At 42.7% G+C, this 14,242-nt stretch overlaps 1 protein-coding gene across 5 annotated transcripts in view; it reads left to right on the forward strand.

Moving 5' to 3' along the window:
* The first annotated feature begins 111 nt into the window (after positions 1 to 111).
* Positions 112 to 14,242, forward strand: part of LOC144113703 (uncharacterized) — a 103,335-nt gene continuing 89,204 nt past the window's right edge. For 3 of the 5 annotated variants that reach the window (XM_077646966.1, XM_077646970.1, XM_077646968.1), the window contains exons 1-5: positions 122 to 378; positions 6,180 to 6,288; positions 6,910 to 6,944; positions 7,032 to 7,097; positions 13,852 to 13,961. In XM_077646966.1, coding sequence (XP_077503092.1) covers positions 238 to 378; positions 6,180 to 6,288; positions 6,910 to 6,944; positions 7,032 to 7,097; positions 13,852 to 13,961 — 461 coding nt within the window. In that variant the 5' untranslated portion in view covers positions 122 to 237. Of the gene's footprint in view, positions 379 to 6,179; positions 6,289 to 6,909; positions 6,945 to 7,031; positions 7,098 to 13,851; positions 13,962 to 14,242 lie in introns of all 5 variants that reach the window. The other 2 variants (XM_077646967.1, XM_077646969.1) reach the window with 1 other exon arrangement.

A 14,242-nucleotide genomic window follows, 5' to 3' on the forward strand; every position in this document is an offset into this window, starting at 1 on the left:
TAAGTATTGAGTGTGTTCAATGATAATTTTGTAAGGTAATGTTTTTACTGTGCTAAGCTTTTCAGTACTGCCACCTGGGTGTTAATCTTCACGTTTGTACTCAGAAATGGCATTCTGGGATAAGAATTTACGCCATGTTGGTAGTTGCCGTCTGATACCAGTATTTACATCGTGCCTGTAAATAAAGTCCGGAAAGAGTTTTTCTGACCAGATTAAGTACCAAGCCCGCCTGTAACGATGAGTCCGGCGGAGACGAAGAAAACCAAGCGGCGAAAGAACAAGAAGGTGGCGCGTCCCACAGGGAAAGAGCAGATTGAAGGCGTAGGCATGTCTGCAGGAGTTGGCAGTGCTAATCCTTGTATCGGCCAGAGCGCAAAGGTATACACGATCCTCTACATTTGCTTTCCTCTCTGCGTATTTTGTCTCTTGCCATTTGGCAGTCGGAGCATTCAGATCGAGCAAACGAGTGCTCCACTTCATCATTTGCTTGTGTATTACTGTATGAAATATGAGAAATGCGTCTCAGGGTGGGGAGGGAGGGCGCATAGGACCTTTATGTGCCTCGGCGTGTTAGCGCTTTCACTGCTCCTTAATGCGAAGAAGAAAAAAATGGTTGGCGGAGGGAGGGAGAGCGTGGGGAGCAAAAAATGGGCACACTTGTGTATTTTGTGCTCGCTGCGCCTGTCTTATCGTTAGATTTCCGGAGAAGTCATCTCCATCCGAGGAGCAAGACTCGCAACTGAGGCACGTTTTTGGTATGCGTTCATACCATGCTCATCGCGAGCAAACGTTTCCCGCAGGACCACATTTACCCAGATAATGAAATCTGTCTGGTGTTAAACACTGTCTTTGGTAAAACATGACTAATTCTTGCTCAATAGGAAGCGTTTCACGGCCGTATGCAGCCCGCCCATTGCCATGTCACGCCCACTGTCGCCAGAGCAAGCGTTGTGCGCCTGCTGTAATGTAAATTTTCACCGTTTGTAGTTTTGTCTTGTTCCGCTCATGCTTAACCGAACGGTTACACACGAGGCATCTATGCCCGTAGGCGAGTCGCACGCAAAACAAGCGGAAGAAAACAAAAAAAAGCTCAAAACTCCTGTTCATTATCCTGATATCATGTGGAATCAAAGATAACTAATAGGCAGGTGCCTATATCAAGGCTGGTGTGCATGAGTGCGTGCGTTTCGTCCAGGTTTCTTGTTTAACTTTTTTTTATTTTTTGCTATTAGGTGATAGTCAATTTCCTCTAAATGCATTGTTTAGTTTAGGTAGAGGCTGAATGGGGCTCTTGGCAAAAATACTTCTGGCGTCGGTAATTTTTTCTCTTATGTAGAATTTGTTGACAAAGCTAATTCAGTGAATAACTCAGTATTAGCATAACTAAGACCGACTCTATTTCTAGTGGAAGCATTGTAAGTTTAGGAATGCATGCAATTTCATTTTTGAATTTCCTCATAATTGCCATTGTTGTTTCTCTGTGCTCTAGTGTAAGCCTTCTGTATGTTTAAATTGAGAATGGAAAAAGCAGTCTGTACCATTTACTTACCTTATTGCCTTGAATGTGGCTTGTACAGTGAAATGCAAGGCTTTTTTGATTGCGAGCAGGTGGATTGTTAACTTTAAAATTTCTGTATGCTTCCACCAGAACAATTTCATACATCTGTTACCAAACAGAAGAAACAATTCAAAACCCATTTGTAAAAACAGTGAAATGCTTTTCGGCATGCAGTAAGTGGCAGGTCATCATAAATCATAAGAGTGCCTTCTGTTGGTTCTTCCTTGTTTTCTAAAAATTGATCTTTTTTAATGCCAGCATGCAACTGTGATACTGTGATGCACATTTAAAAGTGCTGGACCTCACTCATACCTCATGTTTTATGTCTGCTTATATTCAAATTCCACGCTTGAATTCCACGGGGGCAATGGTTGTCTTATTTCTGTTAATTTTGGTCGTGACCACATAGCATTTCAATAAAACGAGCTTTTGTGTGAGTTGGTTTGGTATTTCAGACAACTGCAGTGCAAGAACCACATTCACATTAGGAAGACATGCACACATGCATGCATATACAAATGCCACAGCATTCGTTTGCTTGTATGTGTATTCCTAATGTGAACACGGCTCTTGTGCTGCAGTTGTCTGATATGCATTGTTACTGAAACCTGTTGGCATTTTCATGGTGGGTGCCACAAACAGTGCTGAAAAAATGCTAGTAAAAAACATTTGCGCTAATAATGGAGCATGCAATTTAGTTCTTAAAGCATAGTGGTTTTGTTGTGCACTATAAGATTGCTGTTTAAGCACGGGTATCATCTGTCGCAAAACTTCCTAGGCCTATGTGCCTGTGGCTAAAGTGGAGTTGTACAGTCTTCCTGGTGAGATGGGTATGCTAATTTGGCTTAGGAACTGTATTCCGTCGCAGCACCTTTAATCTCTGAATTGGCAGGTGGCAGTGATCACTGCACTGTACTGCCTCGTGCCCACTTTGGTCACAGGGACACTGTCCTGGCACTTCTGCAGTAGGTGGTACAGAGGTGAGCAGACTTGTTTGGAATGCCTGAGTGATGCTCTCCGTAGCAAAGAAAACTAATTTTTGAAGCTGGTAGTGGTTTTCACAAAATTACTGTGCTCAAGTGGTTCTTCCTACCTGCAAGAATGACAAAGCCACAAGCATAGGGCCCCAAACATAGTATGTGCACCAAGGTCTTTCTTAATTTGCCCTTCTATACACACTTCTTAAGCACTCTAGGCATGTCTACTCAACTCTGTACATTCTTGATGGGTGTCTTGTGGCCAGGGAACCAGACAACACCCCACGACTGTGTTCAAACATGTGACTAAGTGCGTAGAAAAGTGTAGACATCATCAGAAGGAATGTTATCCCAAGCAACAAAAACAGAGCACATATGTGCAGTAGTGGCAGTAATGGCTGTCTCTTTAAGTTGTCCCACATTGATGTCTGAAATCAAGTTGTAGTAATTCTTCTATGTGATAACTGGTTTAGTGTATATCAGATATGGAAATAGCTAAGTGTTGGTCATTTTCTAACACTGCATCATTGTTCTGAAAAGCCAGGTTGTTTCTTGAACATTTGCAAGCACAACATGCTCTTGCACGCCGTTTTATTTTTAGCTTCTTGTTTCTTTGTGTGGATGTGAATGTGGTATTGTACAGATTGTGAATTTTATCTCTGAACATAGCCACGGTGATTGCAAAAATTAATTTATTCTTACTTCGTCTAGCAATTACATTTGTAGAACCCAGGATTTTATTGTAAGTCTTGACCTTTTGTACCGCCAGGTTCCTCTCACTGATTTTCCTAATAATATACCCATCTCACCATGTTCACTGTTTATATGTGCTGTTGTATGGTGGCCATGATGCCCGATATCATCTCCGGCTCTGCGTTGATCATTCGCTTGCAGCAGCCCCGAGATAGATAGTCTTGCCAGATTGGTTTTCTGGTGGGAGATTTTTGCAGTCATTTTTCTTGTCCCACTTTTGTAGCAGCCTTTGAAAGATTGCTTTTAAAAACTAGGCAACAAACGTTTAGTATGGTACTTTATGCGGACAAATAGAAGGCCTGTACCAATAGGGTACCACGTTCGAATCGCAAAGAGACCACTCTTACCGGAAAAGCAGTTTTTATAAGCTAGAAAAGGCCAAAAAATGAAATTTGGGTATTGCTGTCACTGGCTAATTTTGCAAATATGGGGCCATATTATTTTGATTAGCACTTTTGTGTCTTCCCCACCATGTAGCCTGCCATATCTTTCGTTGCTCCTGTTATTAGCAGTGGGGACTGTGTTCAATCACCAGATGGGAGCACAAGTTGGAGGCATCCATTTTGTGATTGCGAGTGTACTTTTTTCCTGTGCATGTCAGTAGCTGAGTGGACAGTACGGATAGTGACCGGCAAGAGCATCGCTGGAGAACATGGTTCTTCTGGAAGAATGGTGTGAGCTCCCTGGAGATTTACAGACAACTTGTGACAATGTGTGACGAACAAACAGCATCCTGAAAAGCCGTCTTCTACTGAGTGGAAGGCTGGAAATGGAAAGCTGGCTGCACATCACTTACACTAGAAACATGTCGTCCAATGCTGCCCTTGCAGGTCACTATCCATGCTGTCCGCTCTACTGCTAACATGTACTGGAAGAAAGTGTGCTGGTAACCACAAAATGGATGCCTCTGATTCGGGCTGTCGTCCGGTGGTAGAACACAGCCCCCACTACTAATCAGAGGTGCAACGAAGAATACAGTATACCATGCAGTGTGGGAAAAATGAAAGTGCAGATCAGTGTGGCAGTGTGGTACAGCCCTTATAATATGCCTGCGTCAACACCACTTTTTTGGTGCAAATTCCAGAGGCTACGCAAGGTCGCCATTCACTTAAAAACAGTGGCAACCCGTCCTTTTTGCTAAGGACATCATGAGTTTGAATCGACTGACGGGAAGGTTTCAAATTCAAATTTTTTCTCCATAAATGCACCTTTTGCTGCCAGGCAAACTGCAACATACCTAGAGAGAGCCACAAAATTAATTTTTGCTGTATACAGTAATTGAATGCAGTTGTCCTCACTGTCCCTTTTAAATGCATTGAATTGTTACAGGAGGTTCTTGAAGGTGTATGAGTAAGTGTTCAGCATGAAGCCTTTCATGCATAATTTTTTGATTGCACTACTGTATGCTTGTGTGCTTTTTAGCTTACCTGTGACTACACTGACCTCAGACAAGAGACCGATGTTATTTGAGAGTCTGCCGTCCAAATTAGCACAAAATGGATATAATAATATCTTTTATTCACTTCCATTCGCATAATTCATGGTCCACTCCGCGGAAGCATTATCACTTGTGTGCGTGGCTGGTCAGCAGGGGTGAGAAGTACATGACTCAGCACTGAATAAAATACAAAAACAAAAAAGAGTACAAACCAGATATAGACTCTGGAATTGCTTCCGCATTGCAAAACGAACAAATGTACAAAAAAACTTGCAGTACAAGAAAGTATTCAACCGTTTTCACATTCATACACGAAATGAAAACACCAAGAACATGGCAAAAAAAATTAAAATTGGTCACTCAAAATTATCATTCAACCACAATAGAAGAAACTAATAGTATTCGTTTTTTCTGTTATAGAAGGAAATTAGAAATGTGTGAACAAACTTTATTATTTAAAGCAACACCACACCTCCAACCTTGAGTGAGTGGCTGTCACCTGGTCACATTATCATGTAACTTGATCCTGCGGTTGGTGCAAAATTTTATTCCCGTAGTTTGTACAATATGTTTTGCTATGTTGTAATTTGGAAAGCCTCGAAGTGTTGCAGACAGCTGTACAATGAAGGAAAAGCATCATGCTCCCTTCAGAACTTAAGTTCCCAGGCCACAGGGTCTGTTTTTCATCAATATATTCTGGCACTTAAGACGTCTATGAAGCTACCAAGGTTCTCAGAGGTGAGAATGATACTTGATAGCGAGTGACATTCATGAAGGCTATTGACAGGTGTGCCAGGGTGGGCAATATTCAACCTAGACCCTCCATTCCTTTACTTTGCTGGATATGCAGGCACGTTCCCCTCAGGGCTGCTGCAAAAGTGCAATTGTTGCTATACACAAATGCTTCGTTCCTTCTAAAATAGCAAAATACAACTGGCAAAAGCTTAGAACAAAAAGGTGCGTCTTTTTTTATCTGATTGCAGAAGCCACAGACTGGAGACATGATTGTGTGAAGTGCTCTCATGTGCATGGTTTTGTGGCTTGGCAAAGCAACCAAGTGAAGAGCTTATGGTGTTACATATATTGCCAGTAAAAAAGGAGGCTCAGCCAAAAAAAGGATGAAGTGCGCTCAAGTATAGTTGGCAGCACGTAGATAGACTGTTTTTACTAGGTGGTATATGGCACGAACTGACCGGAGCATGTTTTCGGGAACAAGGTTGAGGGTTGAGGGGAGGGAAATAACCAGTAATGTTTGTGCCTTGAAGCACAATACTTCGAAAAATTTTTCCCAAACAAGATTGTTTCAGCAGTGCTCTCTATGCCTAAATTAATTAGCTTATTAGGTTGGATGGTTTCAGGACCCATTAATTTTAGTGATCATTGCAGGAGTGTGTAATGAACCTGGAGTGTTAAAAGATGTAGACTTTTAATAGTTTTTCTGCTCCCATTTCAGGATGCTGGAGTTCATGATTTGACATTATCAGTCTCACCAGCTTGTGGACCAAAAGAATTGCAAGGGTGCATTCTCTGCTCAAGGGCTCATAGCACTGATTCTGCTACAGGTAAGTAGAATGGTGCATTTTGTGTTGTGGCTCCTGCTGTTTACCGTTACATCTTGTCACACTTTGAGCATTTTGGGGCGATAATTTGTCTTCCTGTTAGCTTCAAAAATACAGAATGCGTGACCATCTTATATCCTGTGTGACATCTGCCTCATTGCTAAATGGTGCTGGTGTTGGCTAACAGGTATATCTGCCACATTCAAATGAAGGAGACAAACAGTGCTTCTTTTGTCTCCTCCGTTTGTTTCATCCATTTACTGTTTCTTTATTTCAGTGTACAGTTTATTGAGTGAGCACACTGCGGTTGTGGCTTACCAGCAGAAACAGCACATTATGAGGTGTAGTCTTATTTGGTTAACTAGAGGAGTCATTATTCTGGCAGCTTTAGAATCTCCCATTGTGAGAAGTGGCTGTGACTACTAAAGCTACTTGCTTTTGCTAATCTGATCTACAGCAGTGTCTCATTGAGGGGTAATAGTTTGGTTTGCTCTGTTTTGTTTTCATATTTAATGCAGAATTAGACACGTAAGTATATCTTTACAATACTCATCTAGCTTTCCCTTTAGTGAGGTCATTGCATGCTCTCAGACTTTACTGCTTTCTTTTCTTTTTGCTTTGCAGAGCATACCAAAGATGCTGTGGATATCTTTGGCCCGGTATGGACATTTCATCATTTGTAGAACAACTTTTCAGGTCTTGCTAAATCCCCAAAATTAATTTCTATACTATACGTTTTGTTCTAGGAAGCAGTGTGGGACAGCTTGCCTTCGGATGCCCTTTGTTCATCGGATGCTCTTTTTAGTGAGGATGTAAGTGTGCATTTGCTTGTGTATTGCGCATGATAACCTCAGTCAGTTCTTCACCAAAAAAACCCAGTATAGTGAATTAACTAACAAGTAAGTCTGCATTTAGTCATGAAAAGGTCACTCGGCAAGCTTTTACATGGTCGGGAGTATTCTAGCCATGGTTATATATTTAAAGTTATTCTGAAAAGCTTCATCCTCCTGAACTGTGCCTTGGAGAACATGTGCCACTAATTTTTGTACCACAGCAGCGCCCTCAGTAGACCAGTGAAAGTGTAGGCAAAAGACCACACAAACACAAGACTGAATGTTATAAGCACCACTGAACATGCACAATTGCATATACTATGTTGTTTTTCATTTTGCTTGTATTTGTATTGCTTTTGCACCACACTTTCATGGCTTTCTACCGCTGTACCTTTGGAGTTGGCTACTGAGCCCAAGGCTGCAGATTTGTTCGTAGCTGCGATTGATACATTTTGAGGGAGGTGCTAAACAAGAGTGGTCATGTACTGATACTTCTGCATACATTAATTAACCCCAAGTGGTTGAATTATTACTGGAACAATTGGAGGGCTCCAGAATAATTCTGGAACTCTCCACTGCAACATGCACAATAGTCTGTAGTATTGCTTTCTGTCAGTCACTTTGATGGCCTCAGAACTCTTTCTGACAGCAAGCCAGTCGTGTGACCAAACTGCATTTCATTCTGTAAAACTGTTTCAAGCATCAAATGCTTTCAAATTCAGTTTTACAGCTCTGCAAGACCCATTCATGAAAACTGGTTGCTTTTCAAGCAGAAAATCAACCTATATGTGCCCCTTGTATGCATTCAAGGTGATACCTGCAAACCGTAGTTTTCCAACGCCTTCAGAAAACTGAATGTGAAAGAAACTGCTTTTCCATCTAGCAAAACATTCGATCAGTGCGTTATGGTGGGAAAAGTATTTCTCATGTCTTCGCAAATACACGAGACTTTTTTGACGCTCAGAAAGAAGGTTTTACCACTTGGACCTGGTGGACATCATTTGCTCCAATCCTAAGAAATTCTGGAAACTTCTAAAGCCAGGCAATAAGTCTTCGCATCATATCTCTGTGGTTAACACTGGGTTCTGAGGTTCCATCAGGTGAACGCAGTGTCGTAATGAACTCTTTCTTCTCCTCAGTTTTCACCAACAAATCTACCTCAGACATCCCTCCCGTATTCATATTTACATTTTCGCAAATGCCGCCTGTTGCTATAACTCCCTATAGAATTGCAAGCCTCATCGACAAGCTTAACATGCCAAGTACCCCAGGAAAAGATAATATACCAGTTCAGATACTGAAATGCACCAAAGAAATCGCTAGCCAAATTTTGCAAGTAATCTTTGAGCAATTTATTGCAACTAGCTCAATTCCAGATGGCTGGAAGCTGTCGAGTAGTTCCGGTCTTTGAAGCAGGGAACCATCATAATCCATCTAACTATCGTCCAATTTCATTAACATACATTGCATGAAAACTACTAGAGCATATTATATACACAAACCACATCTAACCTTGATTCCAATTCCTTCTTTTTTTTCCAATGAGCATGGCTTCCGAACCGATTACTCGTGATAAACCCAACTATTTGACTTCACTTGTGGAAATATGGGAAGACAGCCTTCCGACCCCCCCCCCCCCCCCCCCCCCCCGTCCCCCGCCGCTCCGCGGGTGCAGCGTTCCCGCTCGCTAACCATGGAGGGGTTCGTGCTTGAGGGAACAAAGGAAAGGGTCGACAAAGCGTGAACACTCATATGCTATTTATTACACTTGCAATCAATACACAGAGCGGGCCAGCTAGCTACAAAACATCAACGAGGCATTCCTCGGAAATAGAAGGCTACGTAAGAAGGGCTTCCGACTTAACGGCTGGGGCAGGGGTGCGACTTCGGAAGTATCGGTGGCGAACATTTGTATGCGCCGACAATGTATGCGCACCGTATTCTCGGGGCAAAGCCATCCCCGAGCATTTGCTGGGGAAGGTGACGAGAGCGCGCGTTTGCTGCGCTCACTTCGCTGCCTGGAACCAGAAGTCCAGCGGCAAGGCACGGCGGATCTCCATGCGCCTGCCACGGAAGGTAACGAGAGCGTGCGGCTGCAACCGCTCGTGACGCTGGCCAGATCCCGAAGAGACACTCAACGGCTCTGCGGAAATCCGCGTAACCTATGAGGTGGCGCTCCCGTCGCTGTTTCCACTTTCCCCATGAGGGAGACTTCCCTCCTCGCCCAGCCAGTGATGTCCTGATGCACGATGGTGAGGATGGGCCGCGTCGAAATGGAGGGGGGAAACAGGTTCTCCACACACTACGGATCTCAGCCTGAAGTTAGATTCTTTATTTCAGACAGACGTCATATATCTGGATTTCTCAAAAGCCTTTGATCGTGTACCCCACCAACGCCTCTTAACCAAACATTCATGATTGTGCCTCGATCCGCCGATATTAACATGGATTTGCTGTTTTTTAACTGATCGCTCTCAATTCACAGTTATCGGTAATGACTATTCTCCCGCAACAAAAGTTTTTTCTGGTGTCCCGCAGGGCCCACTTGTCGGCCCACTTCTGTTTTAAACTTCATAAACTTTCTTCCTTCCTATATTTCATTGACAATTCGTCTTTTCGCAGATGACTGCATGTTGTACCATCGCATAACTACCAACAATGATCAGGTATTGCTTCAAAGTGATCTTAACAGAATTCAAAACTGGTGTTCCACATGGCTAATGACTCCCAATGTATCCAAGTGCAAATACATGCAGGTAACACGCAAGCTAACTAACATCATCTTAGTGTATTCATTGAACTCAACCCCCCTTACCCATGTCGAATCATACCAGTATTTTGGAATCTATATCACCAACAACCTCACCTGTTCCGAGCACACCACGAAGGTTGCTGCTGACTCATCGAAATCACTCGGTTTTATCAGACGGCACCTCAGTTTCTCCCCTTCTGTTCACAGCCTAGCCTACAAAACTTTCTTCCGGACCGCACTAGAATATGCTTCCCCAGAGCCGCCGCGGTGGTTTAGTGGCTATGGCGATCAGCTGCTGACCCGAAAGATGCTGGTTTGATCCGTGCCGGGGCGGTAAAATTTCGATGGAGGTGAAATTCTAGAGGCCCATGTACTGTGCGATGTCAGTGCACGTTAAAGAACCCCAGGTGGTCGAAATTTCCGGAGCTCTTCACTACAGCATCCCTCGTAGCCTGAGTCTCTTTGGGACGTTAAACGCTGATAAACCAAACCAATTTGCTTCCCCAATTTGGAACCCACATCAAGCCTACTTAATTGACTAGTCTCTTAGAAGACGTCCAAAACCGGGCAACCCGCTTTATTAGCTCCAACTATGACACCCGCTCCAGCATTACCAATATAAAATTATCTGTCGACAGCGAGCCTCTCACACATAGGCGGAAGATAGCCCGTTTATCATTGTTCTGTGAATTGTACTATTGTTTTCCCTCACTTCAAACTTCATTCTACTCCCTCCCCTCCAAACATACGCTGTCTTTTTAACTTCATGAGCACCTTAAAGGGGCTCTGAAAGGGGCACTAATAAAGTTGCGGTAGGTCAGGGATGTTAAAGCACGCCGCTTCACAAATATTGTCCAGCAAGCATTTTTTTAATGCCCTTTCTAGAAGTTGACTTAACTGTAGTCAAAATTTGAATTTTAGCGTCTTTGCACCTTTCCCTCTCCTCTCGTCACTTTTTTCACGCTGGAAGGTTGGTGGTCCTCCGCCGGCCCCACCTCCTGGAGCAGAGCTTCCTCAGCCGCTGGAGCTAAGCGGCTTATTGGCCACGGCCACGGTAGCTGCCCGACGTATGAAAGAATCTAGCCAACAGCCACGTATATACAGGTGCGAGGGAAGGAGGAGGGTGCGAGCGTGAAAAATTCACCGGGAAGGGCTCGCCAACTTTCGCACTTGATTGTGGGTCATCTGATGCGTGTAGAAGTGGCTTAGGTTTTCATGACTACACAATGCAGTGAATGAGCGAGTTGATGTGCCCTCCTCGGGAGGTGTTTCAGAGCGCCTTTATGACTCCATGGTTCCTCTTACGCATTTAACAAGTCATTTCTGCCTCTTGCCATTGAAGAATGGAATTCATTACCTGAATGCGTTGTAATTGAATGAGATGCCTTGAAATTCCGGCAAATGCTGTCTTCAGACTTAAAATCCTAATGTGGGTAATCGCTGCCTTTGTGTTTTATTTTATGTTTTCATTGTATACTCCATTGCACCTGTCTGCTTGATTTATATATACATATATTTTTCTTCTTTCACTTGTATCCTGCCTACCAAGGAATGTTTCACCGTTTTTGACCTAAAATGCCACAAGTTATTCCAATGTGTTCCCCCCCCCCCCTTATGTAGTACTCCTCGCAGGTGTGTTAAGGGGTAATAAGTGAAGATGATGACTAAACTGTGTAACTTTGTTGCCTGCTGGTGTAGTGCCTACTTTTTGAAAATTCTCGTCACATAGTTGGAAATATGTTGGCACAAATCCCCCCCTCTCCCCACATTTTTTACCATTTGGCTTTTATCAGTAGAGCTTTGCTCTCAAAAGTTCCATGCCAGCAGTCTTGCCTTACAGGGTCTGTGAAGTTATGTAGCAGTTTACAAAAATATATTTCTTTTGTCCAAAGGAGTTTTTGAAGTGTAAGTGGCTTTGTGATGTTAATGTAGCTTCAGGCAAGTTAAGAATATAGAAGAAATATTCAGTGAACATGCTCGAGGACCTTCGTGACAACACCAGATCTTTAATGTTAGGCCCCTTAATGATACTTTTTATGCTGTAGTAGGATACAATTTAAAAACAGCAGTAAACACTGGGCCACGGTCTGCGGCGTACCGTATTACTCCGCTAGCCAGTCACAAAAGTAAAAGAAATCAGCCTTTTAATCTTTGACTTTATTAAACAAGTCAGGTACCAAAATTCTAGAGCTTATAACTTCTTTCTTTTTGATTACCTTCTTGTTAAGGTGACAAGCAAAGTTTTAACAGACTACTTTTTTGCTGTGAAGGAATTTTGTGCGGCGGTCCTGAATGTGGGCGGAGCTTCACTGCAGACTTAAGTTGTATCCGACTATAGTACTGTATTTTTAACAGATTTAAGCGAGAGTTTTCATGCTATGATGCTATGTTCTTTGTGCTTTGAAAGCTTGCAAGTTTGCCTAGTTCACTGAACTCCTGAAACAGTAACAAGTGGTCACTCACCATTTGATCATGGGATAATTTTTTTGGCTGTATGAAATGGCCTGTTTAGTTGCAAACCCTCCCATCAGCTTTCTCTTAGTGTCTCAACAACACTGTTGCTAGTTTTGAGGTTTTGTTCTGAAATATCTTCAATTTTTTTTGTCTAAGCACATCTGTTTTGGCACATGTTGAAACTACTCTAGGGGTGCCTATTAGGAATAAAAAATAAACTGTTGCTTTTGTGAATGTTACAAGTATAAATGAAGCTTACAGGATCCTTTTGAAATATAATGTGGAGAGAATTCTGTATGCCTCAAAAAATTAATCCTTGTCAATTTGGTTTGGACCCGAAAGGCGTGGGTTCGATGGCGTGGGCGGCAGCCGCATTTTGATGGAGGAAAAATGTTAGCGACCCGTGTATTGTGTGATGTTGATGCACGTTAAAGTACCCCAGGTGGTCGCAACTATCTGGAGCCCTCCACTACAGCATCCCTCATAGCCAGAGCCACTTTGGAACGTTAAGCTCCATAAACCATAAACCTTGTTAGTCTATGTGTGAGCAAATCAGTAAATGAAAAGAGTAAATAGAGTGAATGTGCATCTTATCTTTGCTGAATTATCCATCTAAAGGGGCTGATTTCTTGCTCACTTCTGTCGCTTTTAAAATTTTGCCTTGTAGGAGGCAGGGGACAAAATAAAATTGACTTCTGTCAAGGGGGTTGATATTCATTAGCATATACCCAAGAGCATCCATATGCTACAAAGGAAAGCTACACAGCTTTCTCAGAATCTTTGCATGTGGTGAAAAATTCATTTTGATTTGGGTCTGAGTATCATGACCCCCTAAATGCATAGGAATCAATTTAAGGCTTGTGATTTGCAACTTATAGTTACTTTCCTAAAAATTCAGTTGGAGGTCGCTAATTTGGAGAGAAGCATATTGTTGTATAGTGATGTGAAGCAATATGTTAATATACCACTTTCAGTTTATGAATATATATTTCCAATTTTTTGCCTTAAAAGCTGTGGTAGCTCGGTGGTTATGGCACTTGGCTGCTGGCCCGAAAGACGCGGGTTCAATCCCGGCTGCGTCGTTCGAATTTCGATGGAGGCCAAATTCTAGAGGCCCGTGTACTGTGCATTGTCAGTGCACGTTAAAGGACCCCAGGTGGTCGAAATTTCCGGAGCCCTTCACTACGGCGTCCCTCATAGCCTGAGTCGCTTTGGGACGTTAAACCCCCATAGACCGTAAACCTTTTTGCCTTTGTCATCCCTTGAATGTTTTGTTTTGAGAGTTTGCTTTCTCGCAGCTTGTCACTTAAAGCTGTATTCTTGGTCACTATAGATGATATTATTATGGGGTGCATCTCTTGTGCATGCCAGACCCAGTATTAGCTATGCTGGTAGATAGGCAGATTGTTAAATCAACCTTGACATGCTGGTACAGATTCACTGTCTATTAACATTAACTTGAATAAACCTCATTTTGTTGAGCTCTGTTGCACATGCATGCCCCTTTTTTCTTAACTTTTTCTATAGATTGACCTATCCTCAGCACTGAGGGACGGAACCTTTCCGAAGGAGTTGCTGAGTTTAGCGGATGATTGTGGGTCTTCTGTGTGCGTTTGTGAACGCTATTCCAACTGGAAGTGAGTATTTCATATTTATATATGCTTACATGCACTCACTAGGAGGTTAATGCCACACGGCTGCACATGGGCAATTACATTGCCTACAGGCTGCATGCAGGCAGTGGAGTTGAACCTTGCCTCACTGATTAAAAGAGACAAATATTTGTGCCGTGACACCTTTTGTTTTTTTCTAGATAATTCCTGTCTATAGAAAATGAATACCTATTTCTCAATATTCTTATACTAGTGATCTTGCAGTCGCAATGGCATCAGGTTTCATCTTTACAGTGTGAACTCAA

The sequence above is a fragment of the Amblyomma americanum genome, chromosome 1, assembly GCF_052857255.1.
Source record: "Amblyomma americanum isolate KBUSLIRL-KWMA chromosome 1, ASM5285725v1, whole genome shotgun sequence".
Lineage (NCBI taxonomy): Eukaryota > Metazoa > Arthropoda > Arachnida > Ixodida > Ixodidae > Amblyomma > Amblyomma americanum.